A 24,783-nucleotide genomic window follows, 5' to 3' on the forward strand; every position below is an offset into this window, starting at 1 on the left:
GGGAATAAAGAAACGCAGGTATATTCTCAATTTCATTTTATTTTAACTTGTTGTACGTCTGTACGAGACGAAACATGAAATATGTAATGACAGATGTCAAAAAAGGTCAATTGAAAGTCAGTATAGAGCTTACCTCGTATCTAAGCATTAGCGTTAACTTTGGCGTTAACGGTTATGAACAATAGATGTGTGATGTAGTAGTTAGAAGAGTGGAAATATAGTTCTTTATTTTATAATTAAAATATATTTCATTAGTGCCTAACACTTGTATTTAGTTTATTTCATTATGCACATAAAAATGTACAACATACTTGTCACATTTATAAACGTTAAATTATTACATACCTGCAAATTGCACGCAACATGCAACGTTCTAAAATTAAAAGTTATTCACAAAATATGTTATCTAATATTTTGGTGATGCTGTTTGTGTTTAATACTTCAAAAGAATACCGCTATCAATACAATAGCTGGATCCTGTTACACTTCTAGCTTTATCACTAGCCAAAAACAAGATAACACGTCCAATCTCTTCATTGGTTGAAAGATAACCAAGAGCGGTAAGGTCTTCCATAATTTTCTTATGATCACTTTTAAGACTATTATCACCACCGTTGTTAGTAAAAAAATCGTTGTCTACTGGCCCGGGATTTACTGTATTCACTCTGATTCCTACTGTTGCTAATTCTAAAGCAGCACATCTTGAAAAATGATCTAAAGCTGCTTTGGATATGTGGTATGATGCGCTTGTTGGTTCCTTGCTTGGTCTGAGTGCGGCACCGCTAGAAACATTTATTATATTCCCTTTAGTCTTGGCTAAATATGGAGCAGCTAAGCTTGTAAGGTGAATCACAGCTCGAACGTTAGTTTTCATCACTTCATCGTACGCTTCTACAATTTTGCCGTTCATTATAGATCCTTGCGAACTAATACCAGCATTGTTGACAAGTACATCCAATTGTCCAAAATGATCGATTGTTTTTGATATTACTGTTCCAGCTTCTTCTTTGGAGATATCAGCTTGGATGATGAGTGGTTTCTTGCCAGTTGCTTCGATTTTCTTGCCAATGTCTGTAAGTTTAGCAAGATTTCTGGCAACGATTGTTACATTGGCACCTTCTTTGGCAAAAAGAAGTGACACTGCTGCTCCGATTCCAGAGCTTGCACCAGTTACTATTACTACTTTGTTATTGAACATGTTGGGTGTTTTTTTATTTATTTTTGCGCAGTTTTTATTTAAGATGGCAACACATATCCAGTCAATGCGAACTATGGAATGGATATGAGCTACTTATCTTGATAATTTGGATTTTTTTCAGTTACCTAATAACGATAAGATAAATATAAAACCAGACAAGTGCGAATCAAACTCGCGCATGAAGGGTACCATTACGCAAAAAACGGCAATAAAATCACGTTTGATGTATGAGAGCTCCATATATTTATTTATTATATTATATTTTTAGTATTTGTTGTTATAGCGGCAAATATATCATCTGTGAAAATTTCAACTGTCTAGCTGTCACGGTTCATGAGATACAGCCTGCTGACAGACAGGCGAACAGACGGACAGAGGAGTCTACAGGGTCCCGTTTTTACCATTTAGGTAGGTACGGAACCCTAAAATGATAAGATTAGGTTGATATCTGTTCTGGCATTAGGTACAAATATATTAACAAGATATACAAATGTTTTACGAGTTTTAGGCTTATTTATCACAAAATAAGCCTAAGGCTAGGCCTATTGATAACGTAAAGGGGCCCACTGATTAACAGTCCGCCGGACGGTATCGGCCTGTCAGTTAGAACAAAATTTTAACAGTTCCGAACAACTGACAAGCCGATACCGTCCGGCGGACTGTTAATCAGTGGGCCCCTTAATGCCATAAAATATATTAACACTTTCATTACCTATTTGCGAAATCTTTTCCAATTATAAGTACGACTCAAGTCATTCTGATAATAATTAAAACAACATAGGCCCCTATTTCACCAACGTAACAGGTGCGACAATTCGACAAGTCTCATTGTTGCTGACGTCACAGGCATCCATGGGCTATGGTTATCGCTTACCATCGGGCGGGCCGTTTTCCTGTTTGTCACCATCATTGTATTATTCAAAATAACTTTATTATATCGGCAAAAAACAGGTATTTCTCTTGTGATGTTTATGATGATAACGATGACAATTGTCAGAAGATTTCAAAGAACTTTCGGTAATTCTTGACAGCAAATGAGTTCTGTGTCGGAATTTCGTGACAATTGTCGTATTTCTTGTGACAATTGTCATTAGCTTCGCAAAATAAATACTTATTTACTGGCGATATAGCGGAGGTTTTTGTTTAATTAACATGTTGGTGGCAAACAACCACACCGCCCGTCTGATGGTAAGCGATTACCGTAGCCTATGGAGGTCTGTGACGTCAGTAACAGTGATGTCATGCGATATTTGTCACGTTGGTGAAATAGGGCCCTGATAATAATTCAGTCTATTTTATTGTAAAAGCGTTTATCACTACATCTTCTAAAACAAAGTCCTAGTATGTTCGCGATAAACACAAAAATTGCTAAACAGATTTTCATTCGATATTTAGGTATAGTAAATTCTACTTTCCCTGGCACTTTTTAAATGTCAAACCGGTTTGACGACCGGTCTGGCCTAGTGGGTAGTGACCCTGCCTATGAAGCCGATGGTCCCGGGTGCGAATCCTGGTAAGGGCAATTATTTGTATGATGATACAGATATTTGTTCCTGAGTCATGGTTGTTTTCTATGTATTTAAGTATTTATATATTATATATATCGTTATCTGAGTACCCATAACACAAGCCTTCTTGAGCTTACTGTGGGGCTTAGTCAATTTGTGTAATAATGTCCTATAATATTTATTTATTTTATTTTATTTTATTTAAACCAAATCGCACCAAAGGTATGGTAATTTGTATTTGTTAGAAAGATTCCCTAATTCAACAGTTTTTATTGTAAAAGAGGGAAAATTTGTCAATCGAGCCCCGAGTGGAACAAACCGCCCCACCCCCCTCCGGATATTGATTTTGGTTGTTAGGGATTTATTTATGACTATTAGCTCGTGAGGGCGCGTAATGAGTTCCTACCCGTGACGTCACTATCTCGAACATTCGATGGGGGTAGACATATAACCTTTTACTTGGAGATAAAAGGTTGCCGACCCCTTTATCCACTCACATGATTCATGCAACTGTGGTTGCGAGCTGTCACCCTTATTTTCACATAATAATAGAGGTCACTGAAAAATATCAATCATGTGAGTGGTTAAGGACAAAGACCAGGGGTGCGAAACTCCGCCCTTCGGGCAAACTCGGCACCGTTCGGCTCAGCATTGCTGCGAGCAATTTTTAGGGTTGACACAACTTGAAGTCCCTTTGCGTGCACGACCAAATAAGATAATAGCTTGAATGTTGACAACCCTAAATAGCCGAAAGGGATAGTGCCATATATTAGAAAAGGACAGCATGATTCGACCCTGAACCGCTGTCAAACTTCGACAACTATAACATTTACGTAATATAATAATATCTATATCTGAGTTGCTATGGAGCCATTCGTTTATTACGTAAGACGATTTAGGGGGGGGGGTAAAAATATCTAATTTTTCTTGCAAGGGGGAGGGTGGCAGTTTTCATAGTTCTTACGTAAGATCACAAAGATCGTTTTTTTTTATTTCAGTGCTAACAAAATGACTGCAAAGATAGCTTGGTCTGAATTAATTAATTAAATTTATTGAATGTTCATGTCTTTTAAGTTATTTCAGCAAGTCGTTATAATATAAGATCGTCACCGAGATTGTATGGGAGTGGCTTTTTAGCGGGATTTGTATTAAACACCTCAGCGTCAGGGTTTATCTTAAACCAATACCTTACTAATTAGGTTCAACGATTTCCAACTATGTAATTAGGCCCAGACAATGTCTAGGGGCCCGATTCGGATTTTGAAATAGATATCTATCAGATATCTTTTAGACATCACCAAGATACAAGATACAAACATGCTTAGGTACCTTTCGATACTTAATGAACATATACATACATTTTTAGCATACTTTGAGCCGTGCTATTATTTTATATTCGTATTTTCTACTATACCTATTAATGTTTAGTCTTAACAAGTTAAGCATTTATTATCAGAACGTGAGAGGACTCAGAACTAAATCTCATTCTTTTCTCGCAAATGTATTATTGGGTGAGTATGATATCATATGCTTAACAGAAACCTGGCTCACAGAGGACTTTAGAGATGAGGAATTTTTCTATCATAATTATGTTGTTTATCGTCGTGATCGACCGTCGTCGGCGGGCGCGCGCGGCGGCGGGGTGCTGGTAGCGGTGCGGCGCGGCCTGCGCGCGCTCCGCACTGACGACCTCTGTAGTGCGACGTACTCCGAGGAAATATGGCTGTCTCTGCCCCTGGCTGCAGCGGGGCCGTCTCCTGCTGCTGAGCGAGCGAGCTCTTTACGCATAGCTTGTGCTTATTTCCCGCATAATCGCAATCATGCTGATTCGTTGCAATTATTTTTTAATAATGTCAATAACCTTATATGCCGTCACCCTAGTGATACTTATTTGCTTTTAGGTGATTTTAATATTTCTCATGCAATTTGGAGCTATGATAATTTCTCAATACTAACACTGAATCACAATAATAATCCTTTAGCTATGGCACTTTCTGACTTTCTCTCTCTCTCTGGATTACAGCAGTATAACGGGTGTGTCAATGCTCATGATCGTATCTTAGACCTTGTCATTAGTAATGTTGGTTGTGAAGTATCAGCCTGTTCATCGCCTCTTACGCCAGAGGATTTACATCATAAATCGTTAGTAATATCTTTTCGTTTGTATTTAATGAAGTCCTTAAATTCCACAGCGCATTATAAATATCTTTATCATTTAGCCAACTTTGATAGTATAAAGCAAGGTCTTTCCGATGTGGACTGGTCTATTATTGATGATATTGACACGGAAAGTGCCATAAGTTACTTTTACACAATTTTGAACACGTTAGTTAATAATTTCGTTCCAAAGCGTAAAGTTTACTCGACTTCTAAGTATCCTCCCTGGTATAACAGGCCTTTAATTAAAATTATTAAAAACAAATTGAATGCTCATGCTAGATGGAAAAAATACAATAACGCTATCGATTATGCTGAATTTAAATTACTCAGGAAAAGAGAAAAGAGACTTAGTAAAGATTGTTACACTAAATATATTGCCCTCAGTGAAAAGAAAATTACTTCTTCACCCAAATATTTTTGGAGTTTCATCAAGTCAAAATTTCCTGCAAATGAGATACCTTCTAATATGTATTTTGATGATAGATCCTCCTCCGAAGGTGACGTTATTTGTGATCTCTTTAACAACTATTTCAGTTCAGTTTTTGTTACTGGTTGTAATCAATCACGACTTTCATCTCCTCAGTCTTCTTCCACCCCAGTAGATATTTCTAGTATTAATATTACTGATGATTTAGTATATAAGCATCTAAAACTCATATGTGTTAATAAGGGTGCAGGTTTTGATGACATTCATCCTTTTCTAGTTTCTAAACTTTACGCTGAGCTCGCGGTTCCCTTGGCTAAGCTTTTCAGAAAGTCTCTCAATGAAGGCATTGTCCCTAGCATCTGGAAGCGGGCTATCATTACACCGGTGCACAAGGGCGGCGATAAACACAATGTCAAGCTTTACCGACCAATTTCGAAACTTTGTGTTTTCGCTAAGATCTTTGAAAAAATTGTGACTAATGAAATTACTTCTGTAGTCTCGCGACACATCTCTGTGCACCAACATGGTTTTTTCAAGGGTAGAAGCGTCGACACTAACCTAGTCACTTATACCGACCATATTATTAATGCTTTGGATGCCGGTTATCAAGTTGACGCCGTGTATACCGATTTCTCTAAATGCTTCGATAAAATAGATCATTCTATTTTACTTCAGAAGCTTTTCAAGATCGGTATACACGGTGACCTTTTTAGGTGGTTAAAGTCCTACATTAGTAATAGAAGTCAGGCGGTTGCACTCAAGGGCTATAGGTCAAAGTTTCTTCCCATTCCCTCAGGAGTTCCCCAGGGCTCGCACCTGGGACCTTTTCTATTTGTTTTGTATGTGAATGATATTGATACTATTTTTCAGTCTTCTTCCCACATTCTTTACGCAGACGATACTAAAATATATAAGACTATTAGAAATTATGATGATTGTGTTGCGTTACAATCCGATTTGTCACAATTTGAGGACTATTGTCAGCGAAATCATTTAATCCTAAACGCTGAGAAATGCTATACTATCACGTTTTCCCGTAAACATAATCCTATCACTTTTGATTATAAACTAGCTGGTAGCAGTGTCTCACGTGTGTCGTCGATTCGAGATTTAGGGATTACTCTGGACGCTAAACTCTCCTTTAATGAACACATAGATAATATTGTGACGAGAGCCTATAAAAAGTTAGGCATGATCTTGCGTTTAAGTAAACCATTCAAAAGTACGCTCACGTTAAAAGTCTTGTATTACTCTTTCGTCCGTAGTATTTTGGAGTTTGGTAGTGTTGTTTGGAGCCCACATTTCGGTATTCATAAGTCTCGACTTGAAAGGATTCAGAAAATTTTTTGTAAGTCCCTTGATTATAGAACCGGCCGCTATAACTGTGACTATCTTTCGTCAGCAGCTAGACATAGACTTCCTCCTTTGGAAAAAAGAAGAGCATATCTAGATATTTTATTCTTATTTAAAATTATTAGAAATCATATTGATTCTAACCCACTATTAGAAAACATTTCCTTCAAAATTTCTCGGTTCCACTCACGTTCTAAACCTACCTTTTCTATTTCTTCCTGTGGCACACAGTATGCTAAAAATTCTTTCTTTAGGCGCACTTGTAATATGTATAATGAATCGCTTAATGATATAGACATTTTTGTTCATAGTTTGTCCGTTTTCAAGAACAAAGTTCGGCATATTTTGTTTTCTAGTAATTGAAAAAATTGTTTCTAGTTATATTTCGCATTGTATTCTTACTTTATTTGCGTGTAGTATTCACAACTATATAATACCTTCGGGTAATTTATAATTAAGTAACCTACTACCTTTATTGTAATAGTCAACCTAGTAACATATGAAACTTTAGGCCTATTTTCAATAATTTTTGTAAGACTTATTTGTAAAAGGCTGTTTGTTTTCTAAATAAATTAAAAAAAAAAAAAAAAAAATACGATAACGACATGTTTAAGATCTAATCTGTCAAATTAGACATTTGCGCGATTCTGGAGATACTCTTGAACGATTTCCACAGGATATGACTTAGAGATCCAATTCGCATCTAATAGATATCTTACGCTATCTAACGTAAAAGTGACATTGGTTGCCCGAATTGCGCTGCAAAAGAGAACTAGTTGATATCTAAACTATAACGTATGTAGAATGGATCTAGTACGTATCGTACCTTGTGAATATCTTGAAGTTCGAATACGGCAAAATGTCTAGGTCTCATTTAAAACCTATAAAACTGTCTAGTCTGGTCAAAAATCCCATCACTCATTCCTATGTTAAAAGGGTGAGGTAATTTTGCATTTTTCATTAGGTTGAAGGTTTTTTCACTTAGTGTTTCATACGAACGTTCTTTCGTTGTATTATAATTCATTTGTGGTGATAAAAAATGAATTTTAGTTTTAATTATTTTTCACATTCTTTTTATTCTTCAAAGACTGAAGAGGAATTGCATTTTATCCAGAACAGTGGCAAACTTTGATGCAAATATTGAGGTTTCCCTCATTTTTGTTGTTATTTTTATTTTATGATCGCAATTGATACATAGGTAGCATTCATTTGTCATGTTTTACAGTTGAATTTTCTCGCGTTGCTATGGTGAAATATTTTGAGAATTCAAACCCGGGCATTGTGTCAAAAGTACACCCTACCGGAGGGCACGGACCTGGCCCCTGTTTCACCAACGTGACAGGTGCGACGAATTGTAAAATCACTGTTGCTGACGTCACGGGCATCCATGAACTACGGTTACCGGTTACCATCGGGCGGGCCGTATTCCTGTTTGCCACCATCATTTTATTATTAAAAAAAACTTTATGATATCGGAAAAATTCAGATATTTCTCTTGCTAAGTTTATGACAATTGTCACAAGAAACACTACAATTGTCACGAAATTCCGACATATAACTCATTACCTGTCAAGAATTACCTACAATACTATCTTTGACAATTGTCAGAAACTTCGCAGGAGAAATATCTGTTTTTTTCCGATATAATAAAGTTTTTTGACGTGAAACGTAGGTAAACGTCTTTAAAAACCCGTAGAGGGGCTCGGATCAAAAACCGATGTAACGAAAAAGTGTTATGGCGCGGCGGCTTATATCTCCGAAACTATAATACCTATAAACATAGTTTTGATACAGATGTGTAGAAGAAAGTAGCCATTACTCGGAACAGCACGTGCCGCTGACATAGATGGCGCTGATTCTGCGCTAGACACGACGTATTCGGAGCAAAAATTACCCCTATTTTCAGTGTTCATTTAGTAATGACTCATTAGCCCATTAACCGATTTCGGTAAAATTCATGTCATTTGATAGATCTTACTTTATTTTAATGAAAGATGAGTAAAATAAAGTACGTGGAATTATAATAAGCTATTAAAAAATAAAAATGTGACAGTTTTAACAGAATTTTTATCACTGCTCTTGTTTGAGGCCGTGTGCGAAAAAAAGGGCGCAAAACTGACAAAATATACCTGAAATAGTAAGATAAAGCAATAACGGTTCTTTTAATACCACATTCACCATAGTAATACATGCTCATCTCCTCAAATAATGCATTAGCATCTATGGCATGGCGGCGCGGCGGCGCGAGTTACTCTGATAGAACACGTATACTTAACGTATGACGGCTGCTTGACAATCCCGAGTTCCTAATGCTAGTAAGTATATAGAGTAATCTTAGTTAGGTACTGTCTGATGTAATGGGTAAAACATAATTTAGAAAAGGTCACTTCTGTGGACAATAGGTACTATAAAGGGTAACGACTGTGGTTCATATATATCCTGTTTTTCTCATTTGAGTCTCAAGTATTGAATGAAATATTCTGCCTGTAAAGGTGCTGCGCAAAAAATTGCTTTTAGATTCCCTTAAATGCGATGGCTACAGGAAAGACACGAACGAGTTTGCTATAAAACGTGTATTACCCGTATAAAATATCTATTCTCGTAATTTTGGTGTGTTATTTACAAAAAAATTGTACCTATAATCGTTACATTCATTACTCCAAAATGAATTGATCATTTAATTATTAAATAGGTGTGACGCTGTAATTAATTACTTTAAAATTACCCATCAAATGCTGTATTCAGGTTCATCTAGATACAATGAATCATTATGACCCCAAATAATCTTTACAGATAAAATTTAGATATTACTCAAACATGTGCGACTTCGGTATTCAAACACAAAGCAATAGTACAAGAGTCTAACTAAATGCGAAGGTCGAAGGCTGCGCTCTCGAAGGCAAGAAGTGTCCAGGATGTCAGTGCTTTAACACAGAACAATATTACAAGTGTCTAAATGCGAAGGCCGAAGGCCGAGCTCCGCGTAGGGCCGAAGGCCCGAAGCGTCCAGTCTGTCAGTTCTGTGTTTAACCACTGATGGCACGTGGGCGTAGGTCGGAGGATATTGAGGGAGTCGGAGACAAACCAGCGTGTGCTTCTTATGGTGTATATTCGGAAAGTGGCTTGAGTACATCGCAAATTAACTAGCCTAAAATAATTAAATATAATTACAGCGCCACCTATGCACTTTGTAGGGAACTAAGTAGGTACGTTACATAGATCATTAAGCCATCTAGTGATTCTAGACTTCGATAAAGTACGTAAGAGGTGAGATAGATGGCGCTGTTAAATATACAATTTAACAACCACTGACATCCTGGACGCTTCGGCCTTCGCATTTAGACACTTGTAATATTGTTCTGTGTTATAGCATTTAAATCCTGGACGCTTCGGGCCTTGGGCCCTACGCGGAGCTCGGCCTTCGGCCTTCGCATTTAGACACTTGTACTATTTTTCTGTGCTAAAGCACTGATGTCCTGCACGCTTCGGGCCTTCGGTCCTACGCGGAGCTCGGCCTTCGCAAATGACCCGACACTTAATAAATACTACAAACGAAATAGACACTTGTACTATTGTTTTATGTTAAAGCACTTAAATCCTGGACGCTTCGGGCCTTCGGTCCTACGCGGAGCTCAGCCTTCGGCCTTCGCATTTAGACACTTGTACTATTGTTCTGTGTTAAAGCACTAACATTCTGGACGCTTCGGGCCTTCGGCCCTACGCGGAGCTCGGCCTTCGGCCTTCGCATTTAGACACTTGTAATATTGTTATGTGTTTAAGCACTGACATCTTGGACGCTTCGGGCCTTCGGCCCTACGCGGAGCTCGGCCTTCGGCCTTCGCATTTAGACACTTTTACTATTGTTCTGTGCTATAGCACTTAAATCCTGGACGCCTCGGGCCTTCGGCCCTACGCGGAGCTCGGCCTTCGCATTTAGACACTTTTACTATTGTTATGTGTTAAAGCACTAACATTCTGGACGCTTCGGGCCTTCGGCCCTACGCGGAGCTCGGCCTTCGGCCTTCGCATTTAGACACTTACTATTGTTCTGTGTTATAGCACTTAAATCCTGGACGCTTCGGGCCTTTGGCCCTACGCGGAGCTCGGCCTTCGGCCTTCGCATTTAGACACTTGTACTATTGTTCTGTGTTAAAGCACTAACATTCTGGACGCTTCGGGCCTTCGGCCCTACGCGGAGCTCAACCTTCGGCCTTCGCATTTAGACACTTGTAATATTGTAATGTGTTTAAGCACTGACATCTTGGACGCTTCGGGCCTTCGGCCCTACGCGGAGCTCGGCCTTCGGCCTTCGCATTTAGACACTTTTACTATTGTTCTGTGTTATAGCACTTAAATCCTGGACGCTCCGGGCCTTCGGCCCTACGCGGAGCTCGGCCTTCGGCCTTCGCATTTAGACACTTGTACTATTGTTCTGTGTTAAATCACTAACATTCTGGACGCTTCGGGCCTTCGGCCCTACGCGGAGCTCGGCCTTCGGCCTTCGCATTTAGACACTTGTAATATTGTTATGTGTTTAAGCACTGACATTCTGGACGCTTCGGGCCTTCGACCCTACGCGGAGCTCGGCCTTCGGCCTTCGCATTTAGACACTTGTACTATTGTTCTGTGTTTAAGCACTGACATCTTGGACGCTTCGGGCCTTCGGCCCTACGCGGAGCTCGGCCTTCGGCCTTCGCATTTAGACACTTGTACTATTGTTCTGTGTTATAGCACTTAAGTCCTGGACGCTTCGGGCCTTCGGCCCTACGCGGAGCTCGGCCTTCGGCCTTCGCATTGGCAGTCCACACCACGTTTCACGTCAGCCATAGCGGCTGTGTCCCTGATACAGCCTCTCTCATTTTTTTTTAAATAATACAATGATGGTGGCAAACAGGAATACGGCCCGCCCGATGGTAAGTGGTAATCGTAGCCCATGGATGCCTGTGACGTCAGCAATAGTGATTTTACAATTCGTCGCACCTGTCACCGTTGTGAAATTGGGGCCTGGGGCCAATATTTTATTTGTAGGTTTTTTACTTTTTAGGTACCTACTTTGGAGTGACGAAGCCCAAAAAGACCTGCCGGCCTAGCCAAGGTTACAATCGCTATCGCTTCGACAGCGAAAAGCATTATGTCTCTCTATCACTCTTCCATATTAGCGCGACAGTGACAGTTGCGTTTCGATCGCTACGGAGCGTAAGCGATTGGCATCTTGGCTACGCGGCCAGTCCGCCCTCGGAATACCCAACTGGCGTGAAGTGGCGCAGAATAGGGCAGAATGGCGCTCTCTTGTGTCAGAGGCCAAGATCCTCTTTGGGTCACTGAGCCAGTGATGTATGTATGTATGTAGGTACTTTTAGTCAATTAGTTTAATTCTTTTTTCTTTGTCTATATATTATTTTGCTTATATTTATATTTAAGTTTAGTTTTTAATTAGTTTTGTGTTTAGATTATATATATTATATATATAGTAGTGTATTTTTAATTGTATTATTGTTTATGAATAAATCCGACTGTATAGTGTACATACATAAAATTATGTATAGGTATCGAAATATATAAAACAGCTTCATTGTGTCAAATAAATTCTTTTCATTTCATTTCATTTCGTTTCGTTTCGTTCGTTTCGTTGCATTTCATCTCCCTAAAGCTTATTACGCTCATTATGAGTAAGAGATGAATCTGAACTGAATTATTTATTCTAAATACACGGTGTAACATGAGGAAACCGAATAATTTTAACCACGCATTTCTGAGGTCAAAAGAAGTAAAAAATGTAATGAATTTAGGTCAATTACACCAAAAAAAAATTTTTTTTGTTTTGTTTTTTTTTCAATTTTTTGAATGTATTTGTACATAAAAAATAAACGTTATTGGTAACTTGTCACTTAAAATTGATTTTTACATTTTTTTTTCGTAGAACCTACTTTTTGCAAAGTGTTACTTGTCACTTTTTGACATCTATCAATAAGGATATTTAGACTACGTCCCATAGCAGCAACACCACCATCAAAAAGGCCTTTTACACTAAGTAATAATAAAAACTTGTTTTTTTTTTAATTAATAATATCTCTGAAACTAGGCGAATTTCAAAAAAGTTTATAGGACATTTTTGTCTCTAAATATGATCAGGAATACGCTGTTGAAATTATTCGGTTTACTCATGTTACACCGTGTATATAATAAATCTTTACTTCGCAATATTAATCACCAATCAAACTCAAGAGCTTAATTATCGTTCTCCAAATATAATCCATACGTCAACTTTTATGAATACCGTTCACGATTCTATTCATAATCTTTTCTTAGGGGACTCCCCTTAAATCCGCTTTGGAAATACCTTTACATTTACTGAGGACCCCGGATTTATATTACGCGGCTCGATTCGGAATGTAGTAGTAGTCGAAACCGTGATACGAAGATCAGTCAATGTCAAAAGTGAGCAGCCTACTCTACTCGAAAAACTGAAAACGGGGACAACGTCACTGCGCATGCACAAATCAGCGTGAGCGATCAGGGGCCCATTGATTAACAGTCCACCAGACGGTATCGGCCTGTCAGAACAAAGTTTTGACAGTTCCGCACAACTGACAGGCCGATACCGGCCGGAGGACTGTTAATCAGTGGGCCTCGTGAATCGGGATACTTGTAATTGTCACTCGATGTACTTGTACGAGGTACCATTGAAATCAGAGTACGCCATGGAATTATAATTTTACAAACGAAATTCTGAGCTTTCAGATTTTAATCCAAAAAATCGATGTACCTTTTCGGGTAATTTTGGGCTAATTAGACGTCAGAGGTGAAGTGGGTATAACAGAAGAGTTACCATTTGTTCTCGATGTAAGATATTTTAATCCCCCATTCGGTTACTGATGAAGTTAAAGTGACGTCACAAAGTTTGTGTCTCCCCCTCCCCCATGTCACAATATGTCACATTTTCTTGACCCCTCCCTCCCCCTAAACGTGTGATGTAATTAATGGATGACCCCTTATGGGGGGTGAATGCCATAATCGCCACGCTTGGCAGGCGGGTTGGCGATCGCAGTCGAGTACACCGAATTTGAGGGACGCCGCTGCCCGTCCACCGGTGGTCTTGGACGTAGTTTAAGGACATACCCGGGTTAGGACATATGCAATACGAAATAATTAAATACCTACATTACGGAATCCCAAAACTAAATTTAAGAACACTATAATAAACTATATCCTTATTACTGTACTACATTTAATACAAAACCTTAACACATTATACATAAAGTAGGTTTTAGCTTGACATTAAGTACTCAAATATGTCATGAAAACATAACATGACTCATCAATCCAAATGAATGTACGAGTATGTAATGGTATTCTACTATTTAAAACTTTCGCGTTTTGAACACATATTAACTCACTTTTTTATAGACGGGTCTATCGCGAAATTATTTTACCTTTATTTACCGATGTGTCGATACAGGTTCCACTAGTCGTGGTCGCGGCTGGCTGTGTCGAAACGTCGGTAAATTTATTTATTATTTATTATTATTAACACACAGTACAGAACATATAATTGAACAGTACGGTTACCATCAGTTTGTCACTGACATAAACGCCGTCGAGAACGTAATTTACTTTCTATACATCTCGCTCGCACTCGCGTATTAGTGCAAACGGGATGTATAGAAAGTAAATTACGTTCTCGACGGCGTTTATGTCAGTGACAAACTGATGGTAACCGTACAGGTCCCTGCAAAACTGTATTTACAGTTTGCCTGCAGGTAAGAGTCTCTACATACACATGTATTTAAGTGAGTAGTAATTTTAAATTATTATAAAATAAAGGTTATAAAAATAATCCACGATAGACCCGTCTATAAAATATGTGAGTTAATTTAATATGTGGTGCGCGTGGAGAAGTGGAGCGGAGAAAAACGAAACGGAGGGGACAGAAGCGAAACGGAGCGGAGCGGAGAGAAGCTAATCGGGACGGAGCAGAGCAAAGCGGAGTTGTATGTGCATTCGCATTTGTAATGTGAAGACCAAGTAAGTCGAGTCGACTAAGATCAAGTGAGTTCCCATCGAGAACCGCTAGTAGGGCCGGGGGTAATCAGCGCAGAGTATTCAGGGTGCACTCAGGGAGAAAGTCACCGATACCGGCCCAGACAGGTAGGGGTGTAAAATATTACTTATTAGAACGGAGCGGAGCAGAGCGAAGCGGAGCGGAGAGAAGCAAAGTGAAGCGGAGCGCGGAGAAGTGGAGCGGAGAAAAACGAAGCGGAGGGGAGAGAAGCGAAACGGAGCGGAGCGGAGAGAAGCTAATCGGGACGGAGCAGAGCAGAGCATTCGCATTTGCAATGTGAAGACCGTCTATTATCGAGTGAGTTCCCATCGAGAACCGCTAGTAGGGCCGGGGGTAATCAGCGCAGAGTATTCAGGGTGCACTCAGGGAGAAAGTCACCGATACCGGCCCAGACAGGTAGGGGTGGAAAATATTACTTATAGCTTGTTCTATAGATATTGCTTGGTTATATTATATTATATACCCCCTCGGAAAACTTTACAAGCACCAATTTGTTGAGTTATGTTTGATCCCTTTTTTACAAATAAAACTTAAAAAAAATACATAACTAAGTCTAAAAGAAACGAAACAGTCCCATAACTAACATCTGTTTTGAGACAAAAAGTATTTTAGTACTACTTCCCCCCCCCCTTTTTTTCGATGGCATTACGCCACATATCGATGTTTGAGAACTTTCTTGAATCTAAAAAACTCTAGACTTCTGCCAGTGGGGAGACTCCTTAGGGGCATTCTCGGCTCCGTTCAGCTCAGCGTTGCTCCGAGCAATTATTGGCACAATTTGACGACCTTAAGCGTGCACGACAAGATAATGACTTGAATTTTGACACTAAATAGCCGAAAGAGATAGCGCCATACATTAGAAAGGGACACCACGATTCGTCCCTGAACCGCTGTCAAACTTCGATTTTGTGGGAAGTGTCCTTTCTGTACGGTAGTACTATTATTTATTCTATGATTCTGCTTAACTCCAATCCTTGTTAAAACAAATATTATAACCCTCCACCGGTTTAACTTTCATGTTTAAATATTTAACCCGTTCAAAGTTCAAACTCGCAAAAAACTTTCCCAAGCGTGTTTTTAGTGTTGGGGCCATAAATTATATTGTAAAAGGTTTTTTTTAAGGATCGCTTGACGTGAAGTGCGGCTGAAAAGTGCTACCAGATACATGCGTTTAGATAAGTTACTTTTTACAAACGCTTTTACTTGTATCTTAATTTGCTTGGTCAATATAACTTTGTCTTCTTTTTTTGTCTTATTGTTGTTGACTAAAATTTTGAAGGATTTTTCTATAATTTAATTATTAAATTAAATTTAGTTTTATGCACCTCCTAGTTGGTTAATTTAATTTTATGAATTTCATTTCTCCACTTCCAAAAGGTTGACTGGAAGAGTACGTTCTTTAGCGATAACGTTGTTTACCTGTTTTACGTATTATTTGTGTTTCCATGTACAGTCCACGACAAAGATATGTTTACATTTTTCGCTTTATTACAAAGACATAAGGCGCAAAAGTGTAAACATATACATGTTTTGACGTGGACTGTAGATTGATTCTGAGGTTGTAAAAAGTAAATGGTATACTTTTAAGTGAAAAGGCCCAACCACATATGCAATCATCATCATCATCTCAGCCATAAGACGTCCACTGCTGAACATAGGCCTCCCCCTTAGGGGTCATCCATTAATTACGTCACACGAATTTCTAGGTTTTTTGACCCCTCCCCCCCTCCTTGTCACACTTGGTCACATTTGGCAAACCCCTCCCCCCTAGTGTGACGTCACATTTTTTCTACGACATCGCCAAGTCGAATTAAGTAAGTACCTAAGTATTATTAATATTTTGTCAAAATATTTTTGACGATATAAATATTAGTAATTTTATAACCCAAAACTGCTTAGGACAGAAAATTAAACGAATAAAAACGATAATCGTTTTAAAAACTTGTTATTTAAATGTACAGCGAATAAAATAATTAAATTAAATTTTCGGTTACTGATGAAGTTAAAGTGACGTCACAAAGTTTGTGTCTCCCCCTCCCCCATGTCACAATATGTCACATTTTCTTGACCCCTCCCTCCCCCTAAACGTGTGATGTAATTAATGGATGACCCCTTATGGGGGGTGAATGCCATAATCGGTACGCTTGGCAGGCGGGTTGGCGATCGCAGTCGAGTACACCGAATTTGAGGGACGCCGCTGCCCGTCCACCGGTGGTCTTGGACGTAGTTTAAGGACATACCCGGGTTAGGACATATGCAATACGAAATAATTAAATACCTACATTACGGAATCCCAAAACTAAATTTAAGAACACTATAATAAACTATATCCTTATTACTGTACTACATTTAATACAAAACCTTAACACATTATACATAAAGTAGGTTTTAGCTTGACATTAAGTACTCAAATATGTCATGAAAACATAAACATGTTAAGGGTCCTTAAGATCAATTAAGGGGCCATTAGTTTTATTTTTATTAAGGGTGCTATGGCGGTTAAACTCAATTTGTTGTTATTAAAAATACTTGTGCGTTAAGTGAAGATGATCTCAAAGATAAATCGTTTGAGAAAACAAATGAAAAGTTTAACAAACAAGTTTGGGAGTACTTAGTACTGCTGAATAAACTTAAAAAGTTATAGGTAATTCAGGTTCATTTACACCCAATATTATGTACCTATATTTAAAAAAAAGTAATCGTCAAAAATAAATTTAGATACACACTTATATAATATTGCCGACTGTACTTTTTCTCCATTGCATGTCTATCAAGTACTTCTCGAGACCTTTCAAATGAACCTAAACTCAATGTTTATGTTTTTCCATCGAAGAGTTCCTTTAGCTACCTTCCGACTACATCATCAGATCATCTCCATGTTAGATTGTTAGCATATTATAGATAACAATTTTTTTTAATGATAAAATATTTAACAGTAGTTTATAGTCATAGTCATAGTCATAGTCATAGTATTTATTTGCTAGAATTATGGTACATTGTAGACGGTGGACATTGATTTGGTAGTTCAACATAATTCACCACTATATAGGCATGCAAAACTTTACACTATACATACATCTAGAAAATTTTAATTCACTGTCACGTTATGTTAACTGAAGACATATTCTATACTTATGTTAAAATTGGTAAGTATTTACATTTTTACACAATCATATTGACATAAAACCGTCAAATAAATATTACATGTCAAGCTTAAAGCTATTAAATTAAATTAATTAAATATAAACAGTATAAAATAGTAACATACAATTATAAATTAACTATCAAAAAATAAAAATTACCTGAGGCAAAATACCAATATTATAAAATAATTTAAAAAGAATATTAATTTTTACCTTTCTTTTGTCCATTTTCTTATTTATTTAATGTAATTAGGAGCATATATCAAAATATTCTTTTATATTGTAGAAACATTTTTCCCTTAGCCAACACCGAAGCTTCACTAAAAACAGCTTGTAAGGCAGAACTCTGATTTGTTGAGGTACATGATTATAGATTTTAATGGACATTATGTAGCAATTTTTACTATTTAAGGCTGTTTTTGATTTAGGTTTCGTAACACGAAATAAATCACGTGCACGCAAGTTTGGATTCTGAACTGGTTTGGAGAACATGTCAGGATTATTTCTAACAAACTTTGCATGCTCCAGTATATAAATGCTCGTGAGGGTCAGTATATTAAGCCTTTTAAATAGTGGTTTACATGGGGCTAAGGGGTCTTCCCCACAAATCGCGCGTACACATCTCTTTTGAACTAAAAAAGCTCTATCTATATTTGTCGAGTTGCCCCATATGATGATTCCGTAACGGAGAAGTGACGAAACGTAACCATGATACGCTGTTATGGCGGTTGGTTCCCCTGCTACACTTCTTAACCTTTTGAGAGCGAAGACAAACCTGTTTAGTTTATTACATACATTGTCAACTTGTTCCTTCCAATTACAAAATATGTCAAGTGTTATACCCAAAAAGTTAACGGCGTCGTTGTTATTTATGGTTTGTCCCTTATAATTTACGTTCAATGGGACACGCTCTGCTTTATAAGTTGAAAATTGAACACAGCTTGTTTTTTCAATATTAATTTTTAAATCATTTGCCTCTATCCAATTACTTATATCCCTGATTGCATTATTGATTACTGTTTCATGTGCCTCTGATTTATTTGTATTTGTAACGATAATCGATATGTCATCAGCAAACATGATCGTTTGGTGTTTCGTTACTAACGGTAGATCGTTAATGTATACAACAAAAAGTAACGGCCCTAAGACACTGCCTTGAGGTACCCCTCTCGTATTAACTTTAAAATCTGATCTGTACTGTGTCAGTTCATTCAATTCGTTAAACTTATTAATTTCAACGCATTGGCTCCGATTATATAGATAGCTCTCAATCCAATCTAATGCTTTTCCTCTAATGCCATAATGTTCGCATTTTTTCAAAAGCATAGAGTGATTGACGAGGTCGAATGCCTTTGACATGTCAAAGAATATTACAGCTACAGGAGTCTTTTTATCAATACTTTCAGTAACACTACTTTATCTGACTTACATAAACAAATATTATGTCATCAATATCGATGTAATTAAATAACTAAACTACAAAACTTAAACTAAATCTAAAAATAAATAAAGCTAAACTTAAAATAAATGATTACAAAATATCCACCTGCGGCATAATGCCATAGATGCTGGCAGCATTTTCTCGCTGTATCGCCATACTTATTCTATGTGCGAGGAAGCTGCCAGATCTACGGTCACCAGTGGCGTCAGCTATGCTTTTTGATAGCTCCTTAAAAAGGGTAGACGCGTTCGGACCCCACCCCCAAGCATATTATTACATTGTCACCGGAAATATGGAAGTAGGTATGCGAAATTTCAGCTCAACAGTGGAAGGAAGTGGTTAAAATTTAAGTTACAAGATTTGAAGCACCATATACACAAAAAGATATAGGCATATACGCAGTGAAGCCAATTAAAAGTGTGTAAAAATAATGGTATGTACCTACTTGTATTTCACGTTATAGTTTGTATCTTTTTAATGCAATGATTTTTAGTGGCCGAAAATCGTCGGTTTCCTTTAATTATTAACTAAAATAAATATTAATTGAAAGAAACATTTAAATTCAACTGTTAGTTAGCTATATTAAGCAATAACATAAAAGGCGAAGTCCATACTCATTAATAATTACGTCGGAAAATCACATTATAGTACAAGAGATGGACCGAATTTTCCACTTGTTTTTGTCAACATTTAGATATTTTTATCTGTAGTAAAAAACGTCAAATAAGTTAAAAAATAAATATACCTAATATAATACTCATACTCGTTTATTCATAAAGCCAATTTACATGTCAAAATAAAATTAGTATTATACAGTTAAAATTGAGATCAAAATTAAAATTAAACTTATAATTAAATATACAATTATAATTAAAAACAAAAGCTTATTCATAGAGACTGACTGAAATAACAAGACACGTTCGTACGTTTCCTCGAAAATACGAAGGAAAATAATTATAAAATACTTACATCTTTGACTTCCTCCTTAAAAAGACACAAATCAAAATATTTGATAAAAATTATTTGATTTGTCCTCAATGTTGTTTTCTGTTCGCTCTGTTTTCTTCGTAAAGCCGGATACTCATTAACGAGCCGTAACCGTAACCGTTGCATGTACTGTAACCAAAAACATAGTGTGTACGCAGGTTTGCGAACCACGTACACACTATGTTTTTTGGTTACAGTACATGCAACGGTTACGGTTACGGCTCGCTAATGAGTATCCGGCTTAATACCAGAGAACACTCGCGATCTTGGAGTTCCCATATAACCATTCCAGTCGCAGAATCATCAAAGTGGTTACTAAATGTCAGATGTGTCGTAACAGAGTCCACACAATGTGTCTAGAATTGTTTCGAAACAAAGTGTCGTCGCCGTGTGTACACTTTTCCGTAACAAGGTGTCGACACATTTGTGTGCACTTTGCGTGCGGTTTGCGACTAAATCTGACAGCAAATTTGTGACAGCAAATGTCAATATAAAATACCTCTTGAAAACCAAGGTTTGTCAAACTACTATTACATTAATTAGTGTGTCGTGTGCTCGTAAGTAATTCTAGTAAGTCATCATGGGCGATGCAAATGATAATAATCGACCAAAACCATATAAACACCCAACACCCGTCAACCTTTCACAGAAAAGTTTTTAAAGAAATGCAATAAGCTACTTAGGTCAGCCAACGAATGCTCCAAAAAGTTGTAGAGGGAAATGCTCGGAATACAATTTTTGACTCTGTAACTTGGTTTGGACAAGTTAGGAGGTGAACATATCAAAAGTCCCCGGCCGTAGCCCTTGAGCGGGGGGAAGAGAGGGGGCTTTGTTTGAAGGTCCCTTTGTTGAAAGGTTTTCCGGTTTTTCGATTATATCTCGGAAACTATGCATCTTAGCGACATGGCCATTTATATACAAAATGAAAGTTAATTTAATTTGTTACAAGTTTATTCAGTCAATTTTTTCGATATGTTGAATAGTTTTTGAGATATCCGCTCTTGAAAGTTTATTTAGAGCTCTCAATTTTATCTTGATATATCTACATCAGTGAAGGTGCTAGGCCGTGTATGGTATCGTTTTCGTATAAATCTGGGTTGCTGAATCCATTTAAGGTATCACATTGACACCATTCCACAAAATTAAAAAAATCTTTTTAGGGTTCCGTACCTCAAAAGCAAAAAACGGAATCCTTATAGGATCACTCGTGAGTCTGTATGTCTGTCCATCTGAATACACAAAATAGTTCTTTACCTATAGATGACAGGAAAACCTATTAGAAATGTGCCGTCAAGCGCGAGTCGGACTTAATGTACGGAACCCTTAATACGCGAGTCCGACTCGCACTTGGTTGGTTTTTTTTAAACTCCTCTTGACGCTTAACCGCTGAACCGATTTCGTTGAAATTTGGTATAGAAATAGTTTGCGTCCCGGAACAGGACATAGGATAGATCTTATAACCAAAATCATCTTTTGAAGGTGTGAAAAGTGGCGTGGAAATTTGTACGGGAAATCAATAACCGCTGAACCGATTTATATTAAATTTGGGATGGTCTACATCTTTGATTTAGTTAAAAATGATAAAAAAAACATGACTTCAAACCTAAACTTAAACAGTATTAACTTCAAGAAGTCAATTCTGAATTCCCCCCTACACCTCATTTCACACCTTTGAAGGATGATTTTTGAGATAACTTATTATGTCCTGTCTCGGGACTCAAAATATATGTGTACTAAATTTAAATTAAAACTGTTCAGCAGTTTAAGCGTGAAGAGGAGTTTAAAAGAAAGTAAGTTTATATGTTTTTACTTTGGAATGGTGTCAATGTGATACCATAACTAAATTTGGTACTGCGAATTTATACGAAAACGATACCAAACATGGCCTCGTAGCTTTACTGTTGTAGAAGTCAAAATAAAATTGAGATTAAATTCTTATTACTTGACCAAACTTGTGTAGAAGGAAAAGGAAAAACTAAAAGTCTTCGGCAGGAATATAAGACACAAATTTTTTTTTTTTTGCGTTACTATTACAATTATCAAATATAAACATACCTTGATTATATTATTCTAGTGAGATCCTCACAGATAAACAAAAACATTTACTTAAAAAATTACAAGGTCGAAATGTCACGGAACTTGTGAGAGTAATACGTGAAAAATAAAAACTTTTATGACAAAAAAATCTGGACACAATTTAAGAAGCATCCTATTGCGTCGAGGAATCATCTGTATTTTTGCTTGTTTCATTACCTCCTCGCTTCTTTTTTTGTCCTTTGTATTCTGTAGCAATTTGTTAGATCTGAAAATAAAGATAACTTGCGTCGTCACGGATGTCGATTTATAGGTTTTAGGGAGTGCAGAATTCGAAAACGATGATCATTTTATAATCCAAGATGGCCGCTACGTATTCTGTCATAAAAGTCGTCATGAATATCGTTTTATAGGTTTTAGGAAGTGCCGATTTCGAAAATGATGACCAGTTTGGAATCCAAGATGTGTGCCGTGCATTTTGTCATAAAAGTCGTCATGGATATCGTTTTATAGGTTTTAGGGAGTGCAGAATTCGAAAATGATGACCATTTTGGATTCCAAGATGTCTGCCGTGCACTTTGTCATATAAGCCGTCATAGATGTTGATTTATAGGTGTTAGGAAGAGCAGATTTCGAAAATGATGACCATGACCAACAAAACGACATCCATGTCGACTTTTAACATAGTGCATGGCCGCCATCTTCGATTCCAAAATAGTTATTATTTTCGAAATCTGCGCTCCCTAAAACCTATAAAACGACACCCATGACAACTTTTATGACATAGTGCATGGCCGCCATTTTGGATTTCAAAATGGTCATCATTTTCGAAATCTGCGCCCCCAAAACCTATAAAACGACACCCATGACGACTTTTATTACATAGTGCATGGCCGCCATTTTGGATTTCAAAATGGTCATCATTTTCTAAATCGGGGCCCCCTAAAACCTATAAAACGACACCCATGACGACTTTTATGACATAGTGCATGGCCACCATTTTGGAATCCAAAATGGTCATCATTTTCTAAATCTGCGCCCCCCAAAACCTATAAAACGACACCCATGACGACTTTTATTACATAGTGCATGGCCGCCATTTTGGATTTCAAAATGGTCATCATTTTCTAAATCGGGGCCCCCTAAAACCTATAAAACGACATCCATGACGACTTTTAACATAGTGCATGGCCGCCATCTTCGATTCCAAAATAGTTATTATTTTCGAAATCTGCGCTCCCTAAAACATATAAAACGACACCCATGACAACTTTTATGACATAGTGCATGGCCGCCATTTTGGATTTCAAAATGGTCATCATTTTCGAAATCTGCGCCCCCAAAACCTATAAAACGACACCCATGGCGACTTTTATTACATAGTGCATGGCCGCCATTTTGGATTTCAAAATGGTCATCATTTTCTAAATCGGGGCCCCCTAAAACCTATAAAACGACACCTATGACGACTTTTATGACATAGTGCATGGCCACCATTTTGGAATCCAAAATGGTCATCATTTTCTAAATCTGCGCCCCCCAAAACCTATAAAACGACACCCATGACGACTTTTATTACATAGTGCATGGCCGCCATTTTGGATTTCAAAATGGTCATCATTTTCTAAATCGGGGCCCCCTAAAACCTATAAAACGACATCCATGACGACTTTTATAACATAGTGCATGGCCGCCATTTTGGAATCCAAAATGGTCATCGTTTTCGAAATCTGCGCCCCCTAAAACCAATAAAACGACACCCATGACGACTTTTATGACATAGTGCATGGCCACCATTTTGGAATCCAAAATGGTCATCATTTTCTAAATCTGCGCCCCCCAAAACCTATAAAACGACATCCATGACGACTTTTATGACATAGTGCATGGCCGCCATTTTGGAATCGAAAATGGTTATCGTTTTCGAAATCTGCGCCCCCCAAAACCTATAAAACGACACCTATGACGACTTTTATGACATAGTGCATGGCCGCCATTTTGGATTTCAAAATGGTCATCATTTTCTAAATCGGGGCCCCCTAAAACCCATAAAACGACATCCATGACGACTTTTATGACATAGTGCATGGCCGCCATTTTGGAATCGAAAATGGTTATCGTTTTCGAAATCTGCGCCCCCCAAAACCTATAAAACGACACCCATGACGACTTTTATGACATAGTGCATGGCCGCCATTCTGGATTCCAAACTGGTCATCATTTTCGAAAGCGGGGCCTCCTAAAACCTATAAAACGACATCCATGACGACTTTTATGACATAGTGCATGGCCACCATCTTGGAATCCAAATTGGTCATCGTTTTCGAAATCTGCGCCCCTTAAAACCTATAAAACGACACCCATGTCGACTTTTATGACATAGTGCATGGCCACCATTTTGGAATCCAAAATGGTCATCATTTTCTAAATCTGCGCCCCCCAAAACCTATAAAACGACACCCATGACGAC

The 24,783-nt window shown here is 37.8% G+C and overlaps 1 protein-coding gene across 1 annotated transcript; it reads right to left on the minus strand.

The window, feature by feature from the left end:
* Nucleotides 1-354: 354 nt before the first annotated feature.
* Nucleotides 355-1,264, minus strand: LOC134676963 (3-oxoacyl-[acyl-carrier-protein] reductase FabG-like). The gene has a single exon (XM_063535340.1). It carries the CDS (start codon nucleotides 1,196-1,198, stop codon nucleotides 434-436), a length of 765 nt encoding a protein of 254 aa, XP_063391410.1. The 5' UTR covers nucleotides 1,199-1,264; the 3' UTR covers nucleotides 355-433.
* Between the last annotated feature and the right edge of the window lie 23,519 nt (nucleotides 1,265-24,783).

The sequence above is a fragment of the Cydia fagiglandana genome, chromosome 25, assembly GCF_963556715.1.
Source record: "Cydia fagiglandana chromosome 25, ilCydFagi1.1, whole genome shotgun sequence".
NCBI classification, from domain to species: Eukaryota; Metazoa; Arthropoda; class Insecta; order Lepidoptera; family Tortricidae; genus Cydia; species Cydia fagiglandana.

Bases quoted from the DNA above. Each gene is read 5' to 3' on its own strand.
- LOC134676963 (XM_063535340.1), bottom strand. From the start codon at position 1,198: ATGTTCAATAACAAAGTAGTAATAGTAACTGGTGCAAGCTCTGGAATC.